Source organism: Rosa rugosa, chromosome 6, assembly GCF_958449725.1.
Source record: "Rosa rugosa chromosome 6, drRosRugo1.1, whole genome shotgun sequence".
NCBI classification, from domain to species: domain Eukaryota; kingdom Viridiplantae; phylum Streptophyta; class Magnoliopsida; order Rosales; family Rosaceae; genus Rosa; species Rosa rugosa.
The window spans coordinates 26,861,911-26,888,382 of NC_084825.1; the positions used below are offsets into that span (position 1 = coordinate 26,861,911).

At 38.5% G+C, this 26,472-nt stretch overlaps 1 protein-coding gene across 7 annotated transcripts; it reads right to left on the reverse strand.

Moving 5' to 3' along the window:
- Nucleotides 1–21,478: 21,478 nt before the first annotated feature.
- Nucleotides 21,479–25,305, reverse strand: LOC133718509 (uncharacterized). 7 transcript variants are annotated; one of them, XM_062145365.1, is made up of 6 exons: nucleotides 25,144–25,304; nucleotides 24,687–24,895; nucleotides 24,486–24,603; nucleotides 22,537–22,688; nucleotides 21,926–22,052; nucleotides 21,479–21,735 (listed from the first exon to the last, which is right to left on the reverse strand). In XM_062145365.1, the coding sequence occupies exons 3-6, from the start codon at nucleotides 24,539–24,541 to the stop codon at nucleotides 21,726–21,728; spliced, it is 345 nt and encodes a 114-aa protein (XP_062001349.1). In that variant the 5' UTR covers nucleotides 24,542–24,603; nucleotides 24,687–24,895; nucleotides 25,144–25,304; the 3' UTR covers nucleotides 21,479–21,725. The 7 variants fall into 7 exon arrangements, 5 of the variants coding, with proteins under 5 accessions (XP_062001349.1, XP_062001347.1, XP_062001348.1 ...); XM_062145363.1 differs by lacking the exon at nucleotides 24,486–24,603 and adding an exon at nucleotides 25,014–25,060 and having other exon boundaries at nucleotides 25,144–25,302; XM_062145364.1 differs by lacking the exon at nucleotides 24,486–24,603 and having other exon boundaries at nucleotides 21,479–21,732; nucleotides 25,144–25,305.
- Nucleotides 25,306–26,472: the final 1,167 nt, after the last annotated feature.

Consider the following 26,472-nt stretch of genomic DNA (forward strand, 5'->3'; position numbering starts at 1 on the left):
CACTCACTACACAGCAGAAGAATAAAACTAACGTACACTTCAACATCCAAGCTACAACCGCAACCAAACCTCATCTCCGATGACGATCACTCGATATTCTAACCTGCACAATAAACCCTACACCATGGAATAGTGCACCGGGTTGAAACAACAAACCCGGTAAGCTTTTTGAAATTCGTATGAGTAAACCTAAATAACCACAAAAATAACATCTTTTCGACTCGAGAACAATAAATCAACAAGTGATTATTTCCAACAACAAAATCCTTTTATTTTCTTTTTAAGGAATACACATGTCACAACAGTGACAAATCAAATTATTCTAATGAAAACCGGTAATCCTTGCATATAGTTTAGTTCAGGAGATTACATTTAAAATCAACCACTAGAATGAAAAGGAAAATCAATGAAGAAGACAAAAAACTCACACTAAAGTCAATGATCACCCATCAACTCCAAACTAAAGTCGATAGTGGATGATCACCCATAAACTCCTAACTCCCAATATATCACTAAGTGATAAAATCATATTAATCCAACTCACAACATAATATGAAACTCATGTCCCTCTTGGACAACAAAAGAAAGCAACCACCCGAAACTCTCTTTCAAAAACACGTGTACTAATAGGCCTTAAGTAACCCCACGCGTCACCCCCATGCAGTACAATGACAGACAGACTAAAGTTCTAACTGATCGCAACCACTCACCCGACCAAAGGCGTGGTTCCCGATATACTTGCCTCAGTCACCACTGTGACACTAGATCCGTAGATCCGAAAACATTTAAAAAGTCTCACGCGACTCAGAATGTTACATCAAAACTCGAGAATTCTCCACACAATATAGTCAACCATTCATGATATAATGTATTGCCACGAAGTGTAAACGCTCGAAATGTAATAATCCAAATAATATCATTATTGCTTCACCCAATGTCACATCATCCATATATTTCAAGTAAATAAATATATATATATATAGATACACACACACACACACACACACACGTAGTCATGCACTCTAGAATGCCTACTAATACCAACTATAGTTCATACGTATTAAAATCAAGAAATTCATTTTATACTTAAATTCATTTTTTTACCTGTGAGTCGTAGCCTTGTGAACCGTAGTCCTCAGCACAAAATCCCACCATCGTCCTGCCTCACCCTGAAGGAGGAACGTAACTGCAGTCTTCTTCTCCATGTCGTTACAAACGACCATATCAAAGTAGGTCTCCATGTTCTCGATCCACTGATCGGCTAACAGGTAATCTGTACCACCCTGAAATGCCACTGCTCCCTGTCTAATGACCTCCTTAGTCAGCCTTGTTAGGTGAGTAGCATCAACTGCCTCAACAACAGGCAGAACAGGTTGTACCACCTCATTCCCATCCGCTTGAGAGGTAACCATGTCTCTACCCCTAGCCCTGCCTCTCTGAGGGTCCATCACCTACGGAGCATAACAACACTTGGTTAACACTTATATAAAACTTAAACAAAAGAATAAGTCATATACAAGAACTGTATTACCCAAGACCCTAATATAAGAAGGATACACTTCCGTAACAAAATCTCTTATGTCAACCAGATCGAGTTCAATCTAGAGGTTCCCATTCCTCAAGGACTAAAACTCAAAAGAAGCTACACAAAGCTCCTACGCTCTAACGACTTAACATTCTAGACGACACCTAACACCCCCACATACCCAATGACTATATCAATATCGAAGAGTATATGACGGGGATCCGCTGCAGACGGGCCACCACTCGAGTAGTACTGATTGTCACCAAATATGCACCTTACGCTTTGATACCAAACTGTCACGCCCCGAATTTTGAATAAATAAATTCAAATCCGAAACGCGAAACATAACAAGCACAAGAAAACACATAGAAAATTCTTCATTTAAATTAAGCGATAAAATAAACCGAGCTCACCAACATCAAATACGGACTCGTTCTTTAGAGTCACATATTAATGTACAAACAGATTACAAATTAAACTGATCGACAATTCAATAAGTAAACACACTCACTACACAGCAGAAGAATAAAACTAACGTACACTTCAACATCCAAGCTACAACCGCAACCAAACCTCATCTCCGATGACGATCACTCGATATTCTAACCTGCACAATAAACCCTACACCATGGAATAGTGCACCGGGTTGAAACAACAAACCCGGTAAGCTTTTTGAAATTCGTATGAGTAAACCTAAATAACCACAAAAATAACATCTTTTCGACTCGAGAACAATAAATCAACAAGTGATTATTTCCAACAACAAAATCCTTTTATTTTCTTTTTAAGGAATACACATGTCACAACAGTGACAAATCAAATTATTCTAATGAAAACCGGTAATCCTTGCATATAGTTTAGTTCAGGAGATTACATTTAAAATCAACCACTAGAATGAAAAGGAAAATCAATGAAGAAGACAAAAAACTCACACTAAAGTCAATGATCACCCATAAACTCCTAACTCCCAATATATCACTAAGTGATAAAATCATATTAATCCAACTCACAACATAATATGAAACTCATGTCCCTCTTGGACAACAAAAGAAAGCAACCACCCGAAACTCTCTTTCAAAAACACGTGTACTAATAGGCCTCAAGTAACCCCACGCGTCACCCCCATGCAGTACAATGACAGACAGACTAAAGTTCTAACTGATCGCAACCACTCACCCGACCAAAGGCGTGGTTCCTGATATACTTGCCTCAGTCACCACTGTGACACTAGATCCGTAGATCCGAAAACATTTAAAAAGTCTCACGCGACTCAGAATGTTACATCAAAACTCGAGAATTCTCCACACAATATAGTCAACCATTCATGATATAATGTATTGCCACGAAGTGTAAACGCTCGAAATGTAATAATCCAAATAATATCATTATTGCTTCACCCAATGTCACATCATCCATATATTTCACGTAAATAAATACACACACACACACACACACACACACACACACACACACGTAGTCATGCACTCTAGAATGCCTACTAATACCAACTATAGTTCATACGTATTAAAATCAAGAAATTCATTTTATACTTAAATTCATTTTTTTACCTGTGAGTCGTAGCCTTGTGAACCGTAGTCCTCAGCACAAAATCCCACCATCGTCCTGCCTCACCCTGAAGGAGGAACGTAACTGCAGTCTTCTTCTCCATGTCGTTACAAACGACCATATGAAAGTAGGTCTCCATATTCTCGATCCACTGATCGGCTAACAGGTAACCTGTACCACCCTGAAATGCCACTGCCCCCTGTCTAATGACCTCCTTAGTCAGCCTTGTTTGGTGAGTAGCATCCACTGCCTCAACAACAGGCAGAACAGGTTGTACCACCTCATTCCCATCCTCTTGAGAGGTAACCATGTCTCTACCCCCTAGCCCTGCCTCTCTGAGGGTCCATCACCTACGGAGCATAACAACACTTGGTTAACACTTATATAAAACTTAAACACAAGAATAAGTCATATACAAGAACTGTATTACCCAAGACCCTAATATAAGAAGGATACACTTCCGTAACAAAATCTCTTATGTCAACCAGATCGAGTTCAATCTAGAGGTTCCCATTCCTCAAGGACTAAAACTCAAAAGAAGCTACACAAAGCTCCTACGCTCTAACGACTTAACGTTCTAGAGGACACCTAACACCCCCACATACCCATTGACTATATCAATATCGAAGAGTATATGACGGGGATCCGCTGCAGACGGGCCACCACTCGAGTAGTACTGATTGTCACCAAATATGCACCTTACGCTTTGATACCAAACTGTCACGCCCCGAATTTTGAATAAATAAATTCTAATCCGAAACGCGAAACATAACAAGCACAAGAAAACACATAGAAAATTCTTCATTTAAATTAAGCGATAAAATAAACCGAGCTCACCAACATCAAATACGGACTCGTTCTTTAGAGTCACATATTAATGTACAAACAGATTAAAAATTAAACTGATTGACAATTCAATAAGAAAACACACTCACTACACAACAGAAGAATAAAACTAACGTACACTTCAACATCCAAGCTACAACCGCAACCAAACCTCATCTCCGATGACGATCACTCGATATTCTAACCTGCACAATATACCCTACACCATGGAATAGTGCACCGGGTTGAAACAACAAACCCGGTAAGCTTTTGAAATTCGTATGAGTAAACCTAAATAACCACAAAAATAACATCTTTTCGACTCGAGAACAATAAATCAACAAGTGATTATTTCCAACAACAAAATCCTTTTCTTTTCTTTTTAAGGAATCCACATGTCACAACAGTGACAAATCAAATCATTCTAATGAAAACCGGTAATCCCTGCATATAGTTTAGTTCAGGAGATTACATTTAAAATCAACCACTAGAATGAAAAGGAAAATCAATGAAGAAGACAAAAAACTCACACTAAAGTGAATGATCACCCATCAACTCCAAACTAAAGTCGATAGTCGTTGATCACCCATCAACTCCCAACTCCCAATATATCACTAAGTGATAAAATCATATTAATCCAACTGACAACATAATATGAAACTCATGTCCCTCTTGGACAACAAAAGAAAGCAACCACCCTAAACTCTCTTTCAAAAACACGTGTACTAATAGGCCTCAAGTAACCCCACGCGTCACCCCCATGCAGTACAATGACAGACATACTAGAGCTTTAACTGATCGCAACCACTCACCCGACCAAAGGCGTGGTTCCCGATATACTTGCCTCAGTCACCACTGTGACACTAGATCCGTAGATCCGAAACATTTAAAAAGTCTCACGTGACTCAAAATGTTACACCAAACTCAAGTATTCTCCACACAATATAGTCAACCATTCATGATATAATGTATTGCCACGAAGTGTAAAGGCTCAAAATATAATAATCCAAATAATATCACAATTATTGCTTCACCCAATGTCACATCATCCATATATTTCACGTAAATATATATATATATATATATATATATATATATATATATATAATTCATTCAAAAAAAATTATATATATATAATTCGTCTAAAAATGTGTGTATATATATATATATATATAAATTCTCGAGAAATTTTGAAATAATGGAATCTAGAACTCTACCAATTCAGTTTATTAATGATATTACACATGGGCGTTGTCTCTTCACTATCACTTTCACTCTGAAATTAATCACTTGCTATCGAATTGACCATTTTTTCATTTATTACTGCTTTGGAATCCGCGCATTTTCGGTATGTATATTGGACCCCGTTATGGGTTTAAGTGCAGTTTGGTTATACCTTACGATGACACCCATTATGTAGGTTCTTGTTCTCTTTCTAACTACTTCCATTACAACTTAAAGTTTTGCCTCATTTTGCAGTCAAATTTTATTGTGCTTTGCTTAGTTATTTATGGCTACTTTGGGTTTTGTTGATAAAGCTGCACGTTTACTTGAAAGTTGGTACCAAATTCTTGATTCAAAGGGTGCCCACTTGCTAATATTGAAGGAAAGTGGGTTTCTTTAATTCTGAGTCCTGATGGAAATTGGCTCTCCTAGGAAATGTGCTTGAAAGCCATGAAAGGTGTTTGAAATAATGCCTCTATGAATGAGTATACAACTTGAGGTTGTTGCTAATATTGAAGGAAAATGAGTTTCTTTAATTATGAGTCGTGATGGAAATTAGCTGTGTTAGGAAATATGCGTGAAGGGTGATTGATATAATGCCTATATGAATGAGTATACACTAGAGGTTGTTGCTAATATTGAAGAAAAAATGTGCTTTGCTTAGTTATCTATGGTACTTTGGGTTTTGTTGATAAAGATGTTTACTTGAAAGTTGGAACCAAATTCCTGATTCAGAGTGTTGCCCACTTGCTAATATTGAAGGAAAGTGGGTTTCTTTAATTTTGAGTCGTGATGGAAATTAGCTCTTTTAGGAAATGTGCATGAAGGGTGTTTGATATAATGCCTCTATGAATGAGTATACAATTGGAGGTTGTTTCTAATATTAAAGGAAAGTGGGTTTCTTTAATTCTGAGTCGTGATAGAAATTAGCTATGCAAGAAAATGTGCATGAAGGGTGTTTGATACTGCAAATGGTATATTGAAAAATGGTATTTTAGATACTGCAAATGGATTAACAAAGTAAACTTGTAATTAAAAAAATATATATAGGGTGAAAAGAGAATGTAGGGTGAACAAAGTAGTTAATAGGGTGGCAATAGCCACACCCTTTGGCAAATAGGTGATGTTTGTAAGTGATATGGCATGACACCGAGGTTGAGGCCAAAAATCCTGTCTAATGACCTCCTTAGTCAGCCTTGTTAGGTGAGTAGCATCAACTGCCTCAACAACAGGCAGAACAGGTTGTACCACCTCATTCCCATCCGCTTGAGAGGTAACCATGTCTCTACCCCTAGCCCTGCCTCTCTGAGGGTCCATCACCTACGGAGCATAACAACACTTGGTTAACACTTATATAAAACTTAAACAAAAGAATAAGTCATATACAAGAACTGTATTACCCAAGACCCTAATATAAGAAGGATACACTTCCGTAACAAAATCTCTTATGTCAACCAGATCGAGTTCAATCTAGAGGTTCCCATTCCTCAAGGACTAAAACTCAAAATAAGCTACACAAAGCTCCTATGCTCTAACGACTTAACGTTCTAGACGACACCTAACACCCCCACATACCCAATGACTATATCAATATCGAAGAGTATATGACGGGGATCCGCTGCAGACGGGCCACCACTCGAGTAGTACTGATTGTCACCAAATATGTACCTTACGCTTTGATACCAAACTGTCACGCCCCGAATTTTGAATAAATAAATTCAAATCCGAAACACGAAACTTAACAAGCACAAGAAAACACATAGAAAATTCTTCATTTAAATTAAGCGATAAAATAAACCGAGCTCACCAACATCAAATACGGACTCGTTCTTTAGAGTCACATATTAATCACATATTAATGTACAAACAGATTACAAATTAAACTGATCGACAATTCAATAAGTAAACACACTCACTACACAGCAGAAGAATAAAACTAACGTACAATTCAACATCCAAGCTACAACCGCAACCAAACCTCATCTCCGATGACGATCGCTCGATATTCTAACCTGCACAATAAACCCTACACCATGGAATAGTGCACCGGGTTGAAACAACAAACCCGGTAAGCTTTTGAAATTTGTACGAGTAAACCTAAATAACCACAAAAATAACATCTTTTCGACTCGAGAACAATAAATCAACAAGTGATTATTTCCAACAACAAAATCCTTTTCTTTTCTTTTTAAGGAATACACATGTCACAACAGTGACAAATCAAATCATTCTAATGAAAACCGGTAATCCCTGCATATAGTTTAGTTCAGGAGATTACATTTAAAATCAACTACTAGAATGAAAAGGAAAATCAATGAAGAAGACAAAAAACTCACACTAAAGTCAATGATCACCCATCAACTCCAAACTAAAGTCGATAGTGGATGATCACCCATCAACTCCTAACTCCCAATATATCACTAAGTGATAAAATCATATTAATCCAACTGACAACATAATATGAAACTCATGTCCCTCTTGGACAACAAAAGAAAGCAACCACCCGAAACTCTCTTTCAAAAACACGTGTACTAATAGGCCTCAAGTAACCCCACGCGTCACCCCCATGCAGTGCAATGACAGACAGACTAAAGCTCTAACTGATCGCAACCACTCACCCGACCAAAGGCGTGGTTCCCGATATACTTGCCTCAGTCACCACTGTGACACTAGATCCGTAGATCCGAAAACATTTAAAAAGTCTCACGCGACTCAAAATGTTACACCAAAACTCGAGTATTCTCCACACAATATAGTCAAACATTCATGATATAATGTATCGCCACGAAGTGTAAACGCTCAAAATGTAATAATCCAAATAATATCATTATTGCTTCACCCAATGTCACATCCTCCATATATTTCACGTAAATATATATATATATATATATATATATATATATATATTGCTTCACCCAATCGAGGCCGGAGCAGCGACGTCCGCTCTCGAACGGCTATATATAAGATCCCTTTTTTTGGCTAATTTTAGGGATCGCTTATTAGACTCTCTTTTCGATCACATATCCACATCTCAACCGTTCAGTGTTTAGGTCTATATGAGTATATCACCTCTGCAAATTTTCAGCCAAATTGATAATTATTAAGGCATTCATAACTGTGATTTACAATTATAAACATGAATGGTTCAAGTTGGACATATTCGGTTTGTCCATTGATTTAATCAAGTTCGATACCTTAAAGATAATCAATTTAGCTGAAAATTTGTATAAGTGATCTATACATTAAAACCTAAAAACGGAACGGTTGAGATGACGAAATATGATCGAAAAGTGGGTCCCACAAGAGATCTCTTAAAAAAGGATCCATACACACACACACACACACTTCACGACCGTAAGTAGTTTTTTTGTATTATTCTAGAATTGATTTTATTGACAATATATCATCATTTGGGCAATGATATAGGACCTCAATGAGGCCTAAGATTTGTGGCCTCAATCCTAGATGTCATGTCATGTCAGCTACACACATTACTTGTTTGTCAAATCATGCCATGTAATTCTTGAGTAAAACGACCATCTTATCATTCCAAATCTAATGGCTCTAAATTATTTTGACTTTCTTCTAAAAAATAAAAAATAAAAAATAAAAATTGGTTTTATTTTTCTTTCTTTTTTTCAATATTTTGGCTTCTTTTTTTTTTTTTTTCATTTTACATATATAATTCATAAAAAAAAAAAAGATATGTGTGTGTCTATATATATAGAGAGAGAGAGAGAGGATCAGAGGCGGACATCTGCACTGCCCCAAAAGTGCAGACGTTGATGCTTCTGCTCCGTTCAAGCGGCGACGACGCGGAGGGACTTGCCGAACGGAGGCCAGGGGTCGATCTTGACCTTTTTCTTGCTGGTGGACTCGCTGACTACCAGTTTGCAGTCGCTGCCCAGAACCTTCGACCTCGATCGCTGCCCAGAAGCAATCTGGGATGCCTCTGGCCTCCATCTGGCAAGATTCGCGCCGCCGTCGGCTCCTGATTACTGTAAAAGCATTGACGTCCGCACTTTTAGGGCAGTGCGGACGTCCGCCCTAGAACAGGCCTATATATATATATATATATATATATATATATATATATATATATATATATATATATATATATATACACGTATTCATGCACTCTAGAATGCCTACTAATACCAACTATAGTTCATACGTATTAAAATCAAGAAATTCATTTTATACTTAAATTCATTTTTTTACCTGTGAGCCGTAGCCTTGTGAACCGTAGTCGATCGAGTTCATATTATTTTATACAAATCTTTATTTTCGAAAACGATTTACAATTATCAATCAATTCCGACTATTAAATAACTCAGTTCGTAAATGAATCACGTGAGATTTACTCACCTCAAAATCCCGCTGCGTTTTCTCTTACAGCATGGATATGGTATTGACTAGTCTCTGTCAATCACCTTAGGAATGTACGACACAACTTAGTACACGAATCGAAAACAATTGAGTGTCAAACCCCTATTTGCACTAAAATCTCAAACGTAATGCCAATCGAGGTGAAACTTCATCCGAGACCACCCAAGGTCTCCAGAATACTTATACATTCAATCTATCAAAATTACAAGTCGATCGGACAGCCAAATCCTCTCGGATCGAAAACCGATCGAACTGAAAACCCTTAAACTTTGAAAATTTATAACTTGCTCATACGATTTCCAAAAATGACAAACTATATATGGAAATGATCTTATCGATGTTTAAAATAAAAAGAGGAACATAAACTGTTCCTGGGGTGGCCGGAAGTGGTCGGAGACTACCACCACAGTGGCGGCGCCGACGCCGGCTCAAAGTCAAAATTTGACAAAACTTCCAAAGCAAAAGATCTTCTTCTCAACAAGCCTAACAATATTTATAACTAGCATAACGTCAGAATCAAAGTCATTTTGCCGGAATTTACCTCGCAATGTTTGAAACCCGAAGAACCCTAGATTCCTAATCTCCAAAATTCGATCACCACGAGTCGAATCGTTGCAAGCTACATTGGGAGAAGCCTTCTACATCCTCTGAGCTCCAAAAGCCCCCAAGAATCACCGGCTATGGTGGCCAGAAACGTGAACTCCGACCAAAGCGATTTGCAGCGTCGCTGCCAAACTTCCCGGCCTTGCTGCGTCATGCACGGGCCTACCCACGTCGTGAAACTTCACAGGGTTGTAGATGGGAGTGAGGCGAAGAGATAGGGACAAGAATCTCTGCCTATAGTGGTCGGACGACGGAGAACGAAGCCGGCAAAGGTGGCTGGCGGAACTGGGGTCGGGAGAGAGGAGACAAAAGAGTTTCCATTTTTGGAAACTTTGGAATTTTCTGATATTTTTTTTTCAGAGTTTTCCTATATATCCAAAAATGGAAACTTTTTCCGATTGCCATAACGTCATCATATGAACTCCGATTCTCGCATTCCGTATGTCCACGGACTTGTATCGACGCGCTCTACAACTTTCATGAAGGAAGTTTTCACAGAATCCTAACGTATAAAAAGTCAACCCTTGAGACGAAGCATTTCGAGCGAATAATTGTTCGAAATAATTTCCGCTCTACCCTTGAACCACGAAATCGTGTTATCGAACACTTTAATAACTCCCAAAGCATTTAGGAATTAATAACGAATTTCCAAGTTATTACATCTGTCAAGGGAGGTTTCGCACAGGGCTTTATCAGGTTGGTTTTTTGGCTGGGTTGGTGCGAGGTGGTGGTTGTGCGGTACAGGTCCGGCGATCGATCCCTGCTGATGGTTCTTAGCCGACAGCTCCATGAGTCGAATCTATGGCTGTGTAGGATGTGAGGATCTGGATCGGGGATGGGTATTCCGTGGTGGCACCGGCTTGTGGCGGCGTTACTCGTGGCGATTTGGGTCGTGGATGGTAAGTGGCCGTGGCGGCATGGATTGTGGCGTTGCAGGTCGTGGTGATGCAAGTCGTGGGTCAACGGAGCCTGGCCCGACTGGTACGTACAGCGGGGGGAGGGAATGACGATGGTGGACTGGCCCAAACCAGGCTTGATGGACCTTGCGTGGTTTTTCTTTGGTGGATGCCCTCTTGGGCTTCGAGTTTTGGGCTGGGGTTTTTGCCCTAGTCCATAAACTATGTTTAAGTGTAGTCTTTTACAATAATTTCCTTTTAGGAAGCTAATGCACTTTTTGTGCACTCTAAGTATCTCTAGCGCCTCTAGAGTAGTATCAAAGGAGGATTTCCGCTACCACTAATGAGTGAGTCTATTTCTATGTACCATTGTGGGTACTACCACTATCTTCTTGTCTGTCTGTAGATGGCAGCGGAAGGGTATGTAGCGGCCTATTCTGACTTTAGATAAGTATATTGGCACCCACCCTATGGGTTTGGGTTTGATTCAATAACAGTGTTATTGTTAGAATCATTTATTTTCTAAACCAACTTACAAAAAAAAAAAAAAAAAAAAAAGAAGTTAAACGTACGTCTTGCCAAAAAAAAAAAAACAACTTTAATCTAAAAAAACAAGAAGGATTGATCAAATTCTAAATTATTTAGTAAGCCACTGCATTAAAGACCATACCTTAACCGAGAGTTTGAAAAAGAAAAAGAATGTGTGTGTGTACCTAAAGATATATATTATACTTTAATACTGGCCACAAAGAAAAATAGTTTTTTTTTTTTAATTTATTTATTTTATAATCAAAACAGAGAAGAATTGTAATGGGGTTCAAATAATTACTATTTATAGGTTTGTTACATATAAGTGCATTTTTAAATGTTTTTTTAGCCATAAGGCCACCGTCCAATTTTTTCCCTCTTAAGGCCACTAGATTTAAAATGGTGTTATATTTTGGATATAAAAACCAACATATTTACGTAAATGACATTAGAGTAAAAAGTCAACAACCATTCTCTCTCTCCTCTCCGGCGAGGTCTCCGGTCAACTCCGGCCAACTTCCGGCAAACTCCAGCGACCACAAAATCTACTGTCACTAACACCAAAAGCTACTGTGGCTAGCAACAAAAACTACTCTAATGAGATTTCCGGCAACGTTCGGCGAGGTCACAAAAGCTACTATCACCAATAACAAAAGCTATTGTTACCAATAAAAGATACGCTCCCAAAAATCAAAAGCTACTAACATTATTAACAAAAGCTACTGTTACGGACACAAAAATATACTCTCACTAGCAACAAATGGCTACTGTCACCATCACCAGTAACAAAAGCTACTTTCACCATCACCAAAAGGTACTATCAAGCAAAACAAAAACTACACTAACCAACACCAAAACCTACTCTCACAAAAACCAAAAGCTACTACCAAGTAGAAAAAAAGCTACTCCCATAAACTGAGAAAGCTATTCTCAAAGTCTAACAAAGCTATGAAAATAAAAAGCTACTTCTATAGTTTTAAAAATCTACTATCATAGTTGTGAAAATCTATTACAATAGATGTAGAAACCTACTGTCAATGTGCTAAAAAACCATTATAACAAAAACTATTAACATCAGCTTAAAAAGATACAAATAGAGACATAGAAAACTACTATCACCTTGTTGAAAAACCAATATAACAGTTATAAAGAGCTACTAACATGAAATCTATCAAAATGAAAACAAAAACTATTAACATCAATTTGAAAATATACGAGCATAAGAAAATAGAAAGCTACTATCACTTGGTTAAATAGCCATTCATAACAGTTGTAAAGAGCAACAGCATTCCTATCGACATATCTAGTCAATAATCCAGATTCAACAAAAGAGCAACTTATATAATCATAAAGTAAAAGGAAATCGGAGTGTTTCATTATTGATCTGTCAAGAGGTCAAAGCACTCCTCAAGCCCAACTCAATCATTTCTTTTCCATCTCTGTCATCCCCTCAGGGCCTTTCTTCACCGGAAACTCATGGAAGATGAAGAAAAAAATTTCTCGTCTGCTCCTCGCTAATTTAGCTTTAGCCTCCCTGATTTTCCCTAATTCAAACCAAACAAAATTCAAATCTATTGGTATTTACACAATCCCCCAATTTGAAAACCCTAATTTCACAACCAATCAATAATACAGTCTCAATTAATAAGCAAAAACTCTGACTCTGGAGAAGACAAAGCAAAGAGTTAAAGTGAAAAGAACGGACTATGGCAGTGGATAGTTTCTTGTAATCTGGAGTGGATCGAAGCCAGGGAGTCGCGAAGAGCTGCCGTGGCTCTCAGCAGCCTTTGACCACCAGAATTTCAGACCGGATATGCGAAGAGGTTAGACAAGAAAAGCTCCGGCTCCTGCTTGTATCGACGGTTATACTCCAGCCTGCTTCGACTCCGACAACTGGATCTGCTTCCCCGGCCTGGCCAATCGGACCTCCATGAGCTGTCGAATTCAAATGTTATTGCGGCGATCCGAACTCAGCTCCGACTCCGGCCTACTTCGCCTCAGAGAGCTGCACCTGCTTCCTTGGCCCGGCCAATCACCTCAGTGCTTCATTGTTTGATTTTCCATCGCTTCGACACCATTCGAAGCTACGAGATCCCTCGCCGGACGGCTCAAATTGAAGAAAACCCGAGAAAACCAGAACGAGGAAAAGAAGACGGATCTGACGGGGAGAGAGAAGATTTCGCCAGAGAGGGAGAGAAAGAGGGTCATCGCCATAGAGAGATGGAGATAGAGAGAGATGGGCTGGAGGTGGAAGGGTAAAATAGTCAGAAATGAGATAATTCGAAGCTATAAGTGGCCTTATGTGTACAAAAAAGATTAGGTGGCCTTATAGCTAATTAAAATTTTAAAATGACACTTGTGTGTAATTTTCTATTATTATTTATAGGTTTATGAAGAATTGAGTAATTTCATTGTATTGGAGTTCAACTCTACGTGCTATGGCCCTGCTCCTACTTAGCTTGTTTTTTAGGCCTCGTTTGATTCACGAAATGGAAATCAATCCGCTTGTCTTTCCTATGGGGAAGGGAAACTAATGTTCCTGTCATGTTTCCTTTTCTCTGTTTGGTAAAGCAGGGAAAATATTCAGGAAAGACCATTTGATTTTCCTTTCGATGTTTGGTTGGTGCAGGAAAGGAAAGTAAAAATATATCAATGTTTCAATAATACCCTTGTATTTTAAAATAAAAACAACATCATAAAAATTCAAAAGTACACCCATTTTTTATGCAAGAGAGGGTATTGTTGTCCAAAAATTTTGTAATAAATGCTGGGAAATGGGAAGGGAAAATCAATCCCATGGGATCTGAGTGGAATGATTTTCCCCCATACTTTCTCCTCTGTCAGGAAAGTATTTCGGGAATTTGTGGGTACCAAACAAAGGAAAGTAACTTTCATTTCCTGAGTCCTCAATTCTGTGAACCAAATGAGGTCTTAGTTCTGCTCCTCCATCCTGCGTGCATGTGGGATTTATAGAGCTATTTCTGTTTCATAGTTTCTGCTGTATTGTTATTTGTTTCTAATACAAGTTCCTAATTCTACAGGCTAATGAGTTTTGTTAGAATATAATTCATTTCTATAGAATTTCTGTTACGCATGCACCTGGAAATCCATGATATATATGACGGGAATACATGTAAGGTTTAGTTCCAGATGACATTCAGGTTATAAGGATGTGAAAGGCAAAGTGTTATTTGCATGACTCCTCACCTAATTGATCAGTAACCGATATCAATAATTCCTTTTTATAGAATTTCTGTTACACATGCACCTAGAAATCCATGATATGATGGGAACACATGTAAGGTCTAGTTCCATATGACCATTCAGGTTATAAGGATGTGAAGGGCAAAGTGTTATTTGCATGATTCCTCACCTCACCTATCGTAAACTGGGACAAACCTAGTTTAATTTAAGAGCAACTCCAACAGCTTCCCTATAATTTCTGTATTATAGGGAAGTAAAAGTCAAAGCTTTAGCCTCTTTTTCTGCTCCAACTCCAACAGATTCCCTATTTTACAACAATCTCTAAAATCTCCATATTCTTCCTTAAAATTTTAGAGTTTGCTGTAAATATAGGGAATTTGGTTTTCTCTTTCCTCACTTTCCCTAAAATAGAGATAGTTATAGGGAATCTGTTGGAGCAAAAGAGGCTTATTTTTTTCTAAAGTGTAAATATAAGGAATCTGTTGGAGTTGCTCTAATAGGCAAGTGGTCGACCCACTTGTTTCAACGTAAAAAGTAAAGCGGCTTGTTTATCAAAAAGTCTCTATTTCATTTGTCAAGAAAAATATATCTATTCAATAAAAAGCAAATACAGTGACATGTACTAATTCTGCGAAATTATAAGAACAAAATGTCAATAATTAATTGGATTGATCAAGATCCTCTCCTTGTTTATCCTTGACTTCAATTCTAGACCATCGATGTAATATCCAAGGGCTATCATATTGACACATCAGCAAATAATCTTAAAAGCTCATTTACTATTACTTTTTAATGCCAAACGCCGAATATTTAAAGAGCATTTAGATGGACGGTAAGACATTAAACTTTCAATTTTGGCTCATCAATGTATTTAGAATTTAGGCTCCATTTGGTCGCGCGTTTTCTGTTATATAAAGCACGTTTATTTAACATCAAGTTTGGTAAAACAATAAAAAGGTGCGGTATAAAAAAATTCAGGTCCGTTTACCACTTTACAGCGATTTGAAGAAGCAGGTAAAGGCCTGCTTTTTACCGAGATTTCCAACAGCATGCAGAGCTGTGAGTTAGAAGCCCTCACCAAATACAATACTTTAGAAGTTAGAACCCCCCTCACGCTTCGTCCTTCTCTACTTCTTCTCTGTGATCAAATTAAACACCCTTTGTTATTATTTGGTTATTTTTTCTTGTTTTCAGTACACGACCTTCCCAATTTCTTGATATCCCCTTCATCTTAATTTCATCTTCTTCCTTCACTTTTCCTCCTGGCTCAGTTCCATTCCGATCTTAGAATATATAAGCTTTTTGTTCTAATTTGCTCCCAATGGCTTTGTAACTTACAAAGTCTCTTGTTGATCTAATTATGCTTGCTCTTAATTTAATGATTGTGTAATTTTTGATGGTTGTATATATTTTAAGGTTTGTCGATTAAGATCTGTCTTTTTTTTTTTTTTTTGTAGAGATTGAACACATTCTTTCAGACGGAAAAAAAACAAAAAAAAGAACTCATTCTTTGCTTATATAATGGCGGAAGTAATTATTCTATAAACAAGAAAGATGCCAAAATATAGGGTTTAATCATACCACCCTTAAACAAAATAAAAGTTTACCAAACGGTTAACTGATTATTTTTACAGTGATTTTTTTTTTAAAGTAATGAATTCATTCATAGCAAACACAGGTTAGAATGACCCAATACAAAGTTCCTATCAGAGGGATATGTGTCATTACATTTGAAACAATTCCACTCCTTTTGCAGGAGCCTAGCAGAATAACATAATTCTAAACTAAGAATAATAGCAGACAAAGGTCCCGGTGCCAATGCGCTCAATTGCGGTACACCAAAAAACTTTGCACCTAGATGTGTAGAATTACCGATCATTCTGTATGAAAAGTACATAGAGTGTTCCTAATACAAGGAACTTATTTGTAATTTAGTAAAACATAGCAATGGGCTGAGAGCAAAACCCTAGCCTAATAGAAAGCCCAAAAAGCAGCCCAAAGCCTAGCAAGTTGATGAGCACCCAGTCCACCTCTCCCCCTCCTTCACGCTCTTGCAGCATGTACAACAGGCTTCCCCGCCATCAATCGAGGCCGCCACCAGCACGCCGCCACAATCATCAACGCCACCACCACGTCACCGGTACCCCGCGGCCACGACCATCACCACGACCACATCTCCTGCACCACGCTGCCATGACCTTCGCCACACCCACGTCACCATGGCCATCAACGCCACGACCACTACCGCCACGACCATCAACCGCCCAAGCTCCACCTCTGTACATCACCACTGCCGCGCATCGAAGGCTTCAAATCAGAACCCCGCCACCCCAACAAACCTACCAAAGCATTAAGCGGCAACCTCTCCAGACCACCTAAGCAATAGCATCAAAAATTCCCGTCCGGCGCACTCACCACACAACGACGAAGCCGGAGGCTTGCCGCAGGCGGGATCCACAGGATGAGCAGCGAGATGGAACCGGAAAAGAAAAAACCTATTTTTTGTTAGGGTTTGCTTCGAGAGAGAAAAAATTATGTAAACCCCGACTTTTTATCGAATTGGGTTTTGATTATTTTTACAGTGATTATTTTCACAGCTTCGCTTTTTAATAACTGAGTATTTTCACAAAATGAATTTTGAGAAATTTGCCTCAGTATTGTAGGCTCAGTTATACACTATCCTGGAAATTCCAAGATAGTGTATAACTGAGCCTACAATACTGAGGCAAATTTCTGCAAAATTCCAGGATAGTATTATAGGCTCAGTTATACATTTACTGGAAATTTTTTTTTTTTTGGGTACTTACTATCAGTCTCTTTAGTAAATGTTGCAAATCATCTAAGATATGACTCATGCATTATACAGGAAAGTTAATGTAATTGTTCTATATCTAATCCGAATGCTTAATAAAAAGGCCAAAATTGGCCAGAATTATCCCACTTACCCCAACAACATATTTTTATTTCCACTAACCCAATTTAAACTGAAATGACAATTTTACCCTAAACCTTATTAATAAACTCCAGCCACTGCCATGAGACACCTTTCTCTTTCTCTCTCTCTCCTCTCTCACATCCCTCCGATTTGAAGTCATACGATTCTTGTCAGTTAAGGCGTCCGGCACTGGAGTCAACCTCAACCACCACCGCCGCCTCAATTGGCTTCCTCAGAAATCCTCTCACCGTCGCTCACTGCGTGACGTGGCTACTCTGCTTTGTCTCTACCGCCGACTCAAACCCGTCGCCGGAGTTCCCGCCTATCTCAGATCCGGGCAAGGAGAATCGAATCGAATCATCAGCTGCCCACTTCTACTCTCTTTAATTTTCTCTTCTTTACAGTTTGCCTCTCCTCCCCTTTACCCATCTCCAAGAGAATGAAGGCCAGATCTCATCCCTTATTATCATACATCTTTATGAATCCCAGTGAGTGAGAAATAGAGAAATTGGAACACTATTTAATTTAGTGTTGGGTGCACCAACCAAATAACATCAGAGGATTCAATGTCATTATGAAGAAAACGACATGGATTGGAGTATCAATTGCTGAGTGGTGCATGTGTATCTACAATATGGTAGGAATGGGTCATTTAGCTATAATGTGAGTTTGGATTTTATGAGATATTTCTACATGCTAATTTTTTTGGACTTAAAACATTTTTTTTTGTTTTGTTTTGTTATAACAGACATAATTTGGTATAAGTTGCAGAGATTACATAACTATTCTTTGGGTCAAATATTGCACGTTTATTAATATTCATATTTGTTATATAGGACAAAAAAGAAATTGAGTATTAATATCCATTAATATTCATATTTAGGGGCAATAATGGTCTACTGGGGGGCAATAGAGGTCTGTTAAGGGTCTATTGGAGGGATATAGATGTATATTGGGGGGCAATAGACGTTTTGAATTGATGTAATTTTTTTTTCTCTGATGAAAGTTTTATTTGTCTAATTTTAGGAAGATTAGTTCTCATTCCGGTAACCGACAGTTCTATTGGGGGGCAATAGACGTCTATTGGGGGGCAATATATGTCTATTGGCTCTCTATTGGGGGGGGGGGGGGGGCAATAGACGTCTATTGGAGAGCAATAGACGTCTATTGGAGAGCAATAGACGTCTATTGGGGACAATAAACCTTTCTGGTGAGGTTTTCAGAAAAATCCGTTGGGCGGCGGCCGGTGATCGGATTCCGGCAAAAGTTGGCCGGATTCCGACGACCGGTGACCGGAATCCGGAGGCCGATGACCGGGCTCCGGTGAAGTCTCCTATGGTTTCTCTCTTTCTCTCTCTCTCTCTAAGTAACAAAGGTGAGGGTAAAATGGTATTAAAAAAAAAAACAAAAAAAAAAATCTTAATGGGGTATTAGGGAAGTCCTCCTTAGAGAATTTTGGATAAGCGGGAATTAAAAAAACTTAACGGGGTAAGTGAGAAAAAAATCTCTAGAAATAGGGTAAATGGACAAAAACCCTAATAAAAAATTATAAAAAAAAAAGATAATTGGAGCAATCTTCTATCTTTTAGTACTACTGCTCGATCAATCTTTGTTATAAAGTTGGTAGTGTTTGGCTCCAAAACCAGTTGCCGTGCAAACTGTCTCTTTTGAGCGTGTGCGCAGGCGTGCCAGCACCATGGGGTGCAGTCGTCGGGGAGTCCCTTGATCTGAATTCTGAATCAAACGATGTGGACGAGGAGAGCACCAACCTCGTCACAAGGTTCTTTTCTCAGCCTTCCGGAAAAGGACTTCTTGCCTTACGGGTAATGGCTTTGATTGTGGTCTGTTTGCATTCACCGAATCGATACTTAACGTTGTAGGTTAAGCAGAGCAATCACTGAGAAGTAGGAGAAAACACGGGTTTGCTAAAGCGTATATTTAGCTTCGATGGGTTGCGAGGGCGTTACCCTTGCTTCCCTGGGTTGAAATAGTATCGGTGGCAGTGGTACAGGCAGTCGGCTCCTGGGGAGACTGGGACTGGAAGTACGGTCGCCGGGTTGGTTTGGTGGCGCTGACAGTCGTCTCTTGAAGAGACTGGGACTGGAGCGTGGTCACCGGTAAGAGAGGTTGCTCCGGGGAGACTTGGGTAATCGTAGAGATTAGTTTGAGAGTTGTGTCTTGTTGTATCGCTTTAGCCTCTATATATAGGCTAAATAGGAACAAAATACTTTATTTTAGGCCACAATTATTGGCCTTGAATCAAATCAAAACTCTTAATAGTTTTGATAACCATCATAGGCGATAAGAGATTAACTTTGTCGTAGCAATCTTCTAGGCAAGGTTAATTACCTTCTGGAGTCCTGGACGTAATCTTCTTGAATACGGTAGGATATGCTCATATCTTAATTGCAAATATATCTTCGCGAGGACTCTGTAGCTAGCGGCATGCAATTATACCATCCCTTATTTATTGCAATCAAAGATTATTGCAACTTACTCATACTGCTCCACTTCTATGAAACCTTAATTGCATGGAAGACTTGATCGCTTGCATACCATTGGTAGCGAATGATGGCCCACCATATATAGTACTTAATTGCATGAGTCTCTTGAATATAGGTAGAGAAGCACAACACGTTGCCATGTTTAATTGCATGGGGAACCTTCCTTAATTGAACCATGCATGAGCCACCATACATATATATATATATATATATATATATATATATATATATATATATATATATATATATATATTCCTCTTTGACCACCATCAAGCATGATTGCATGCTTCCCCTTGTTCCACGTCCACCTTAATTGCATGGGCTATATCAACCCAATTTGCTCGCGCTCGCGACTTTGCACTACTACAAAAAGTTCATCAGACAACGGTGGATTTCTGTTGTCTGGTGAAGAAGTCCACCGTTATCTAAGTCGGTGTTGTGTGATTGAAAAATCACACAACGGTAATTTCACCGTTGTCTGATAGTAGTTGGCTCAACAGAATAGCTATTTTTCAGTTGTGTGAATTCTGCACAGCAGGTGCCTGCCATGGCATGCGCAGGGATGTGTCGAGCCATTCAGACAACAGAAAATAATTTCTGCTGTCGTCTAAGATTCATAACACACAACAGCTATAATTGTTTCTTTGTTGTGTGAGATTCATAAGACACAACAGCTATGATTCATTCTTTGCTGTTTGAGATCAATAACACACAACAACTATGATTCTCTCTTTGTTGTCTGAGACACATAACACACAACAGCTATGATTCATTCTTTGTTGTATGAGATCAATAACACACAACAGCTATAATTCTCTCATACAACAGCTATAATTCTCTCTTTGTTGTCTGAGACACATAACACACAACAACTATAACTCATTAATTGTTGTCTGAGATTCATAACACACAACAGCTATAACTCTTTCTTTGTTGTCTGAGACTCAAAACACACAACAGATATAACTCATTCTTTGTTGTCTGAGATAAGTAACAGACAACCAAAGTGAAATTATCTCCCTTGTTTGTTATTGCATTCAGACAATAGAGACAATTTTATTTCTGTTGTGTGTTATCAATCTCACACGACAAAATTTTGTTTCTTTTGTTGTTGGTTGTTAGTTCACACAACAGCTACATCACAGCTAAGTGTGAATATTGTAATCAAATTAGCTAACAGCCAATGACTGCTGTAGGAGAAGCCTTAATTTTGAACTCTTTTGCAGTCATACAACACATTGTTTTGTATTGTGTTGTATGACTGAATATTGGATAGTAGTTACCACGAAAACAATACTCTAATCCATATCATTCAATTACCACTTTTCAAACATCCATACATTCAAGTAACTAGATAATGTACCAAACAAGAAATCATTCCTAGCTAGCTACACTTGAATCAAAAGCTGATATAAAACCATATTCCTAGATATCATTCCAACTGCTGTTCCATTGACAATTACTTTGCCACCTGATCTGCAACTGCTTTGATGAGCTCCTCAATATCAGCCTCTTCATTTTTTGCATCATTTTCTGCTATAAGATGCCAAAATAACATGGAATAAGCCACTTTGATACATCAAACAAACTTCAATTGATTCAGCATATACAATTTTATAAACATTGAAACAAACTTCAAGTGATTCATTGTATTCTTGTTACAAAATCGAAATCACAAATCAAGACATAAAAAAAAGTGAGGAAACCAGCAAGCAATTTTAGGTACCTTCCATCCATGCCAATGATCATGATGGTATTCTTCCGCTTGCCGAAGGCAACAATATGCTGCAGACCTTCCTGCAAGTGAAATTTGGCCACTGACCATTCTGAGTTGAAATACCTTGGGAGCACACCTGCAAAAGATAAAACCCAGAAAAAGGATAAGAAACCAGAATTGTGATCCACAACTAATATTATTCACTTACAAACTGTGAACAAGTTTCCATGCCACCAATGCAGTAGACATCAAATAGGCATACTAATTAACTATAAGTTGAAAGGTGTATAGCAAGCTTTGGCTAAGTAAATAGACATTAAATAGACATATGAAACCAAGAGAAGACATAAATTAGAGTCCTCCATTTGTTCTGTCATAGTGTAATACATAAATTAGAAGCGGTTTATATGACATGCAAAGCAATAGAAGACCTGGAGCTACGAAAACACTGAGAAATGAAAAGCTATTTAGAATAAGCCAATAAGCACTACCCTCAATCAATCAAGATCCATAATAGGAGCCACAAAAGAGAAATCAAATAAGAAGCAGTTTCAAACAATGAAACATGAAAGCTACCTAATGATCTTATCAGCTAAAATGAACTTGCAATTACATCTCACCAGTAAGATGACCCCTCAATGACTCAAAAGATTTGCAGGGCTTTCTGCACACTCCACAAATAGGATCATGAGCTGAGTGGAAAGCAACCTTCTTGTGCTCAATGAGATGTTCTTTCTTCTTATATTGCTTGTAACAGGCAGGACATTTGTGCCTGTAAGCCCATGGGTCAAGAAATTTCAGCGGAGTCAAACAAATTCATACATTGCATTCAGTCCCAAACACCCAATAGAAATAGACCCTTATAACAAGTAAACGACCCTCACTGGCATATAAGTAAATGTACAGATTCCATTTGCTTGTTTTGAAGATTTTATTATTTAAAAATATTTAGATACATTACTCTAATTGTGAAACTCTGAAAATATGTTAACTTGTTCCTGCAGCATTGTTATATATAAGCATTACAGTACTTTCTGGGCTTAAATCTGGAACCTTTATAACTACCTGACACATCGATTACTCTCCTGCAATAACTAACATGACTATACCAAACAAGATTTTCAGAGAAATGTGTCATCAAAGCAATAATAAACACTTCCACAAGAACCGAAAATGCACAATAACCCAGGCTATAATAGCACGGTAGCAGAGTTATCAACTTACTTGTATGCCAATACAATATTTAGGAAAAAATGGAACCAAACTCTCTCTCTGAAATGCCAAGGCAGTCAATGCATGGAGCACTATGAGAAGAAGCAACCTCATGGCTCTCTGCTCTTTACTCGAGGCTCCATTTTGTTTAACCACCATATAGATACTTTAATCCATACTATATCATAAGATGTTATCTAGAATGAGTAGTTTCACTAGCAAGGGGCAGAGGAAGAAGACAGATGATTTTTAACTCAACATATATAATCCCCAAACAAAACTCTAAATCTACCACTGAAATTTTTGCAAGATACCCAAGAATTCATATGAAATAATCAGTTTCTTAATTCTACAATTAACTTGGTATGATCCTCCCATATATTTATACCATGTTGATGCTGGTAGTGCCCATATAAATTGAACAATTAACCCACCCGAAAGAAAATTGTTAACATAAACTTAAAAGATAGTTACAAAATTTGGTTTTCAATAGAAGTTCGAGACTGGTTTCAAAAGCTAGTAATAAACCCAAGAGAACAATCATTATACCGAAACCAAAACCAAACCGTTCAATTGATATAGGGCACAAACAACAAGTACCAATACAATATAACCTCGGTAAGTTCACATAACATCAAACACCCAACATAACTGTTTATCAAAACCAAACTCTCACATTCCATGTTAACAGCAGCAAGGCAGTGGACATAATGAAAATAAAACAGCTAGCAAAGTAGAGAAGTCACTCACAGTAAGGCAAGGTAAACAAAGACAGTAAACAACCCAAAGCAAAATCCTCCACTTCAGAAAATTTCCCCCCTTTTGCCTTTCTACAAATTTGATCACAAGTAGAAACCAAACTCTCAAATCTTCACCTTTGCTACTGAAAATCAATCTAAACCCTCAAGCTTCTCCCTTCAAATCCAGAAATACCCAATTCGCAGCCTTTGGTAAAAGCCCAGACTCTCCAACTCTCTCTCTCTCTCGCTCTTGCTCTGGTTCTTCTTTCTCTCTCTCTTTTTTTTTTCTTCCTCTGGACTTGTTCTTCCTTCCCCCCTTCACTCTCTTTCTTCCCTCTATCTCCTTTCCTCTCGCGACCTTTTTCTTTCTGCTTCTCCTCTATACGTTGTCTTCTCCTCCTGTTTTCTTCTTTCTTTTTCTTTTTTTTCATCTTTCCTTTTCTTCTTCTCTTTCCTTCCCGTCTCCTCCTCTCTTCCTTTCTCCAGAAACCCCATCCACCACCCCATCAAACAAACCCCACCAAATCCCTTCTTATCTCTTAACAAAAACATAAATAAATAAAAAGTAATAATAGATAAAAACAAATATATATATATATAAAACAGAAAATTATGACCTCGTTTCCAAAGGCCTGGCCAACTTGAGCAACAGCAAAAGGCAGCTTGTACCCATTGTCAAAGTAAATGTCCATAAAATTCACAAATATGCCTTGTGCAGTTTCTGGGCGAAAGAAACTGCAAGTATGATGTAATATATAAATATTTGAAGGAAAAAGAAACAGCTAGCTCTAAACTTCTTTAATGGTTCAAATGCTCACCCAGTGCTCGAACCAGATGGACCAATTGATGTTTGAAACATCAAATTGAAAGGATAAGGATTTGAGAGAGGATGGTTATCTGTTTCAGGGGCATATTCCTCCCTCCATGATTTAGCGGCAATGCCCATTGATTAAGGCTTGTCGGACGAGGGAGTCCTCTTCTGTCTGTGCTCCTCTCGCACACTTTTCCCCTCCATCTTTTCGACTCACTGTACACAAATCACAAGGCAGATGCAGAAATCAATGAAGTAAAATTTGAAATTTGATTACTAAAACAAACCCAGTATAAGCAGATGCAGAACTCTGAATCGGAAATTCAGTACTCACAAACCCTAAATCCCAGAGAAAGATGAACAATCTAAAGGAACCGAAACCTAGGTACAAACACAAACACTTGTGTATCAATGAGCAGAAACTCAAGAAACCAAATAGAAGAACCCAGCAATTAGAGAATTACTTGTAAGAGCAAGAGGTGCAGAAACTAATCTTGATTGTGTTGCCAACGCCGAGTGAAGAGGTTAAGGACATCGAAGCACACTGAAGAGGCTAAAGAGAGGTTTCACGAGAGAGAGGGGTTTCATGGAGGGGAGGGAGGGGGAGAGAGCCCGAGAGAGGTTTTTAATTTTTCTTTCAAACACGATGCGGCTAGGGCTGGGTGGGAGGTATAATTAAACTTCAATAAATTTTAGGGGGATGTATTGTAGTTGGATTTTAGTGGATTTTTTTTAAGTGATAGATTTTAATAGATTTTATGAGTTTATTAATTTGTAAAGACTTTTCAATAGATTTGTAAAAATTTTCAGGATTTTATATAAATAGATTCGTATAAGGAAATCTCTTTTATGTGTTTGGCCAAAACTCTAGGTTACTTAACCTAGTGGTAATAGGGTTACATTAGAAGGATCTAGATTCCTATTCAATGTAAGATTACTTTCCTTGTATGATTGAGATTCTATGCATTGTAATCCTCTATATAAAGAGACCCCTATTATCAATGAGAACACACAGCAAATTCCTCTCAATTTCAGTTTCTCTACAACACGTTATCAGCACGAAGCCCTAACCCTGCAACAAATAGTCAAACCCTGATTCAAGAAGCTAAAAACCTTGAAGCCTTTTCTGCCTCCACCTCACACATTGAAGAACTCGATCCCAGGAATCCAGAACCGGCGGCCCCACCCCAAAAACCGGCCGGAAACCCACCGAACCGGCCACCGGAAGCTCCATACAACTCGCAGCAAATATTCCACCGGTTCACCATCTTCCGGACCTTCAATTTCCACCAAATTTTGGTAGCAGAAGCCTCTTGATCTGAAGTTTCGGGAACCGGAAGAAAACGTCCAGAAACCGGCCTAAAAATCCGTGAACCGGCAACCTAAGCAGCTGCACCTTGAACCGGCAGAAAAGAAAGAAGAAGAAAAGAAAAAAAAAAAAAAAAGGGGAAAGGAAAAGAAGCCCAGAAGCCCACTGACGCAGGCCCACTGCCATGTCAGCATCAGTCCACGTCAGCCTTCCGGTCAACGACTTTTCCGGCCACTTTCTGGCGAATTTTCATGCCATTTTCCGGCGACTTTTTCCGACCACTTTTTCCGGTCAAATTTTCCGGCGACCTATTTCGATGTATTTTTTACTAAAAGTTCCCGTTTTTGAAGTTTTTATTTCTTTTCTCTTCCTTTTCTCGGGGACTTGCAACCTCCCTTCTTCTACCCCCCTTTCTTTATCATAGGGGAGACTAAATTAAGCCGAACTGTGGGGGTTCGTGCTCACTCCAAGCTTGGAGCTTGTA

Bases quoted from the DNA above. Each gene is read 5' to 3' on its own strand.
- LOC133718509 (XM_062145361.1), bottom strand. From the start codon at position 24,814: ATGGGCATTGCCGCTAAATCATGGAGGGAGGAATATGCCCCTGAAACA. The intron at 22,689-24,686 runs GTGAGCATTTGA...ATGGGCTTACAG, and splicing joins CCATCTGGTTCGAGCACTGG to GCACAAATGTCCTGCCTGTT. The intron at 22,053-22,536 runs GTGAGATGTAAT...TATCTTTTGCAG, and splicing joins ATTGAGGGGTCATCTTACTG to GTGTGCTCCCAAGGTATTTC.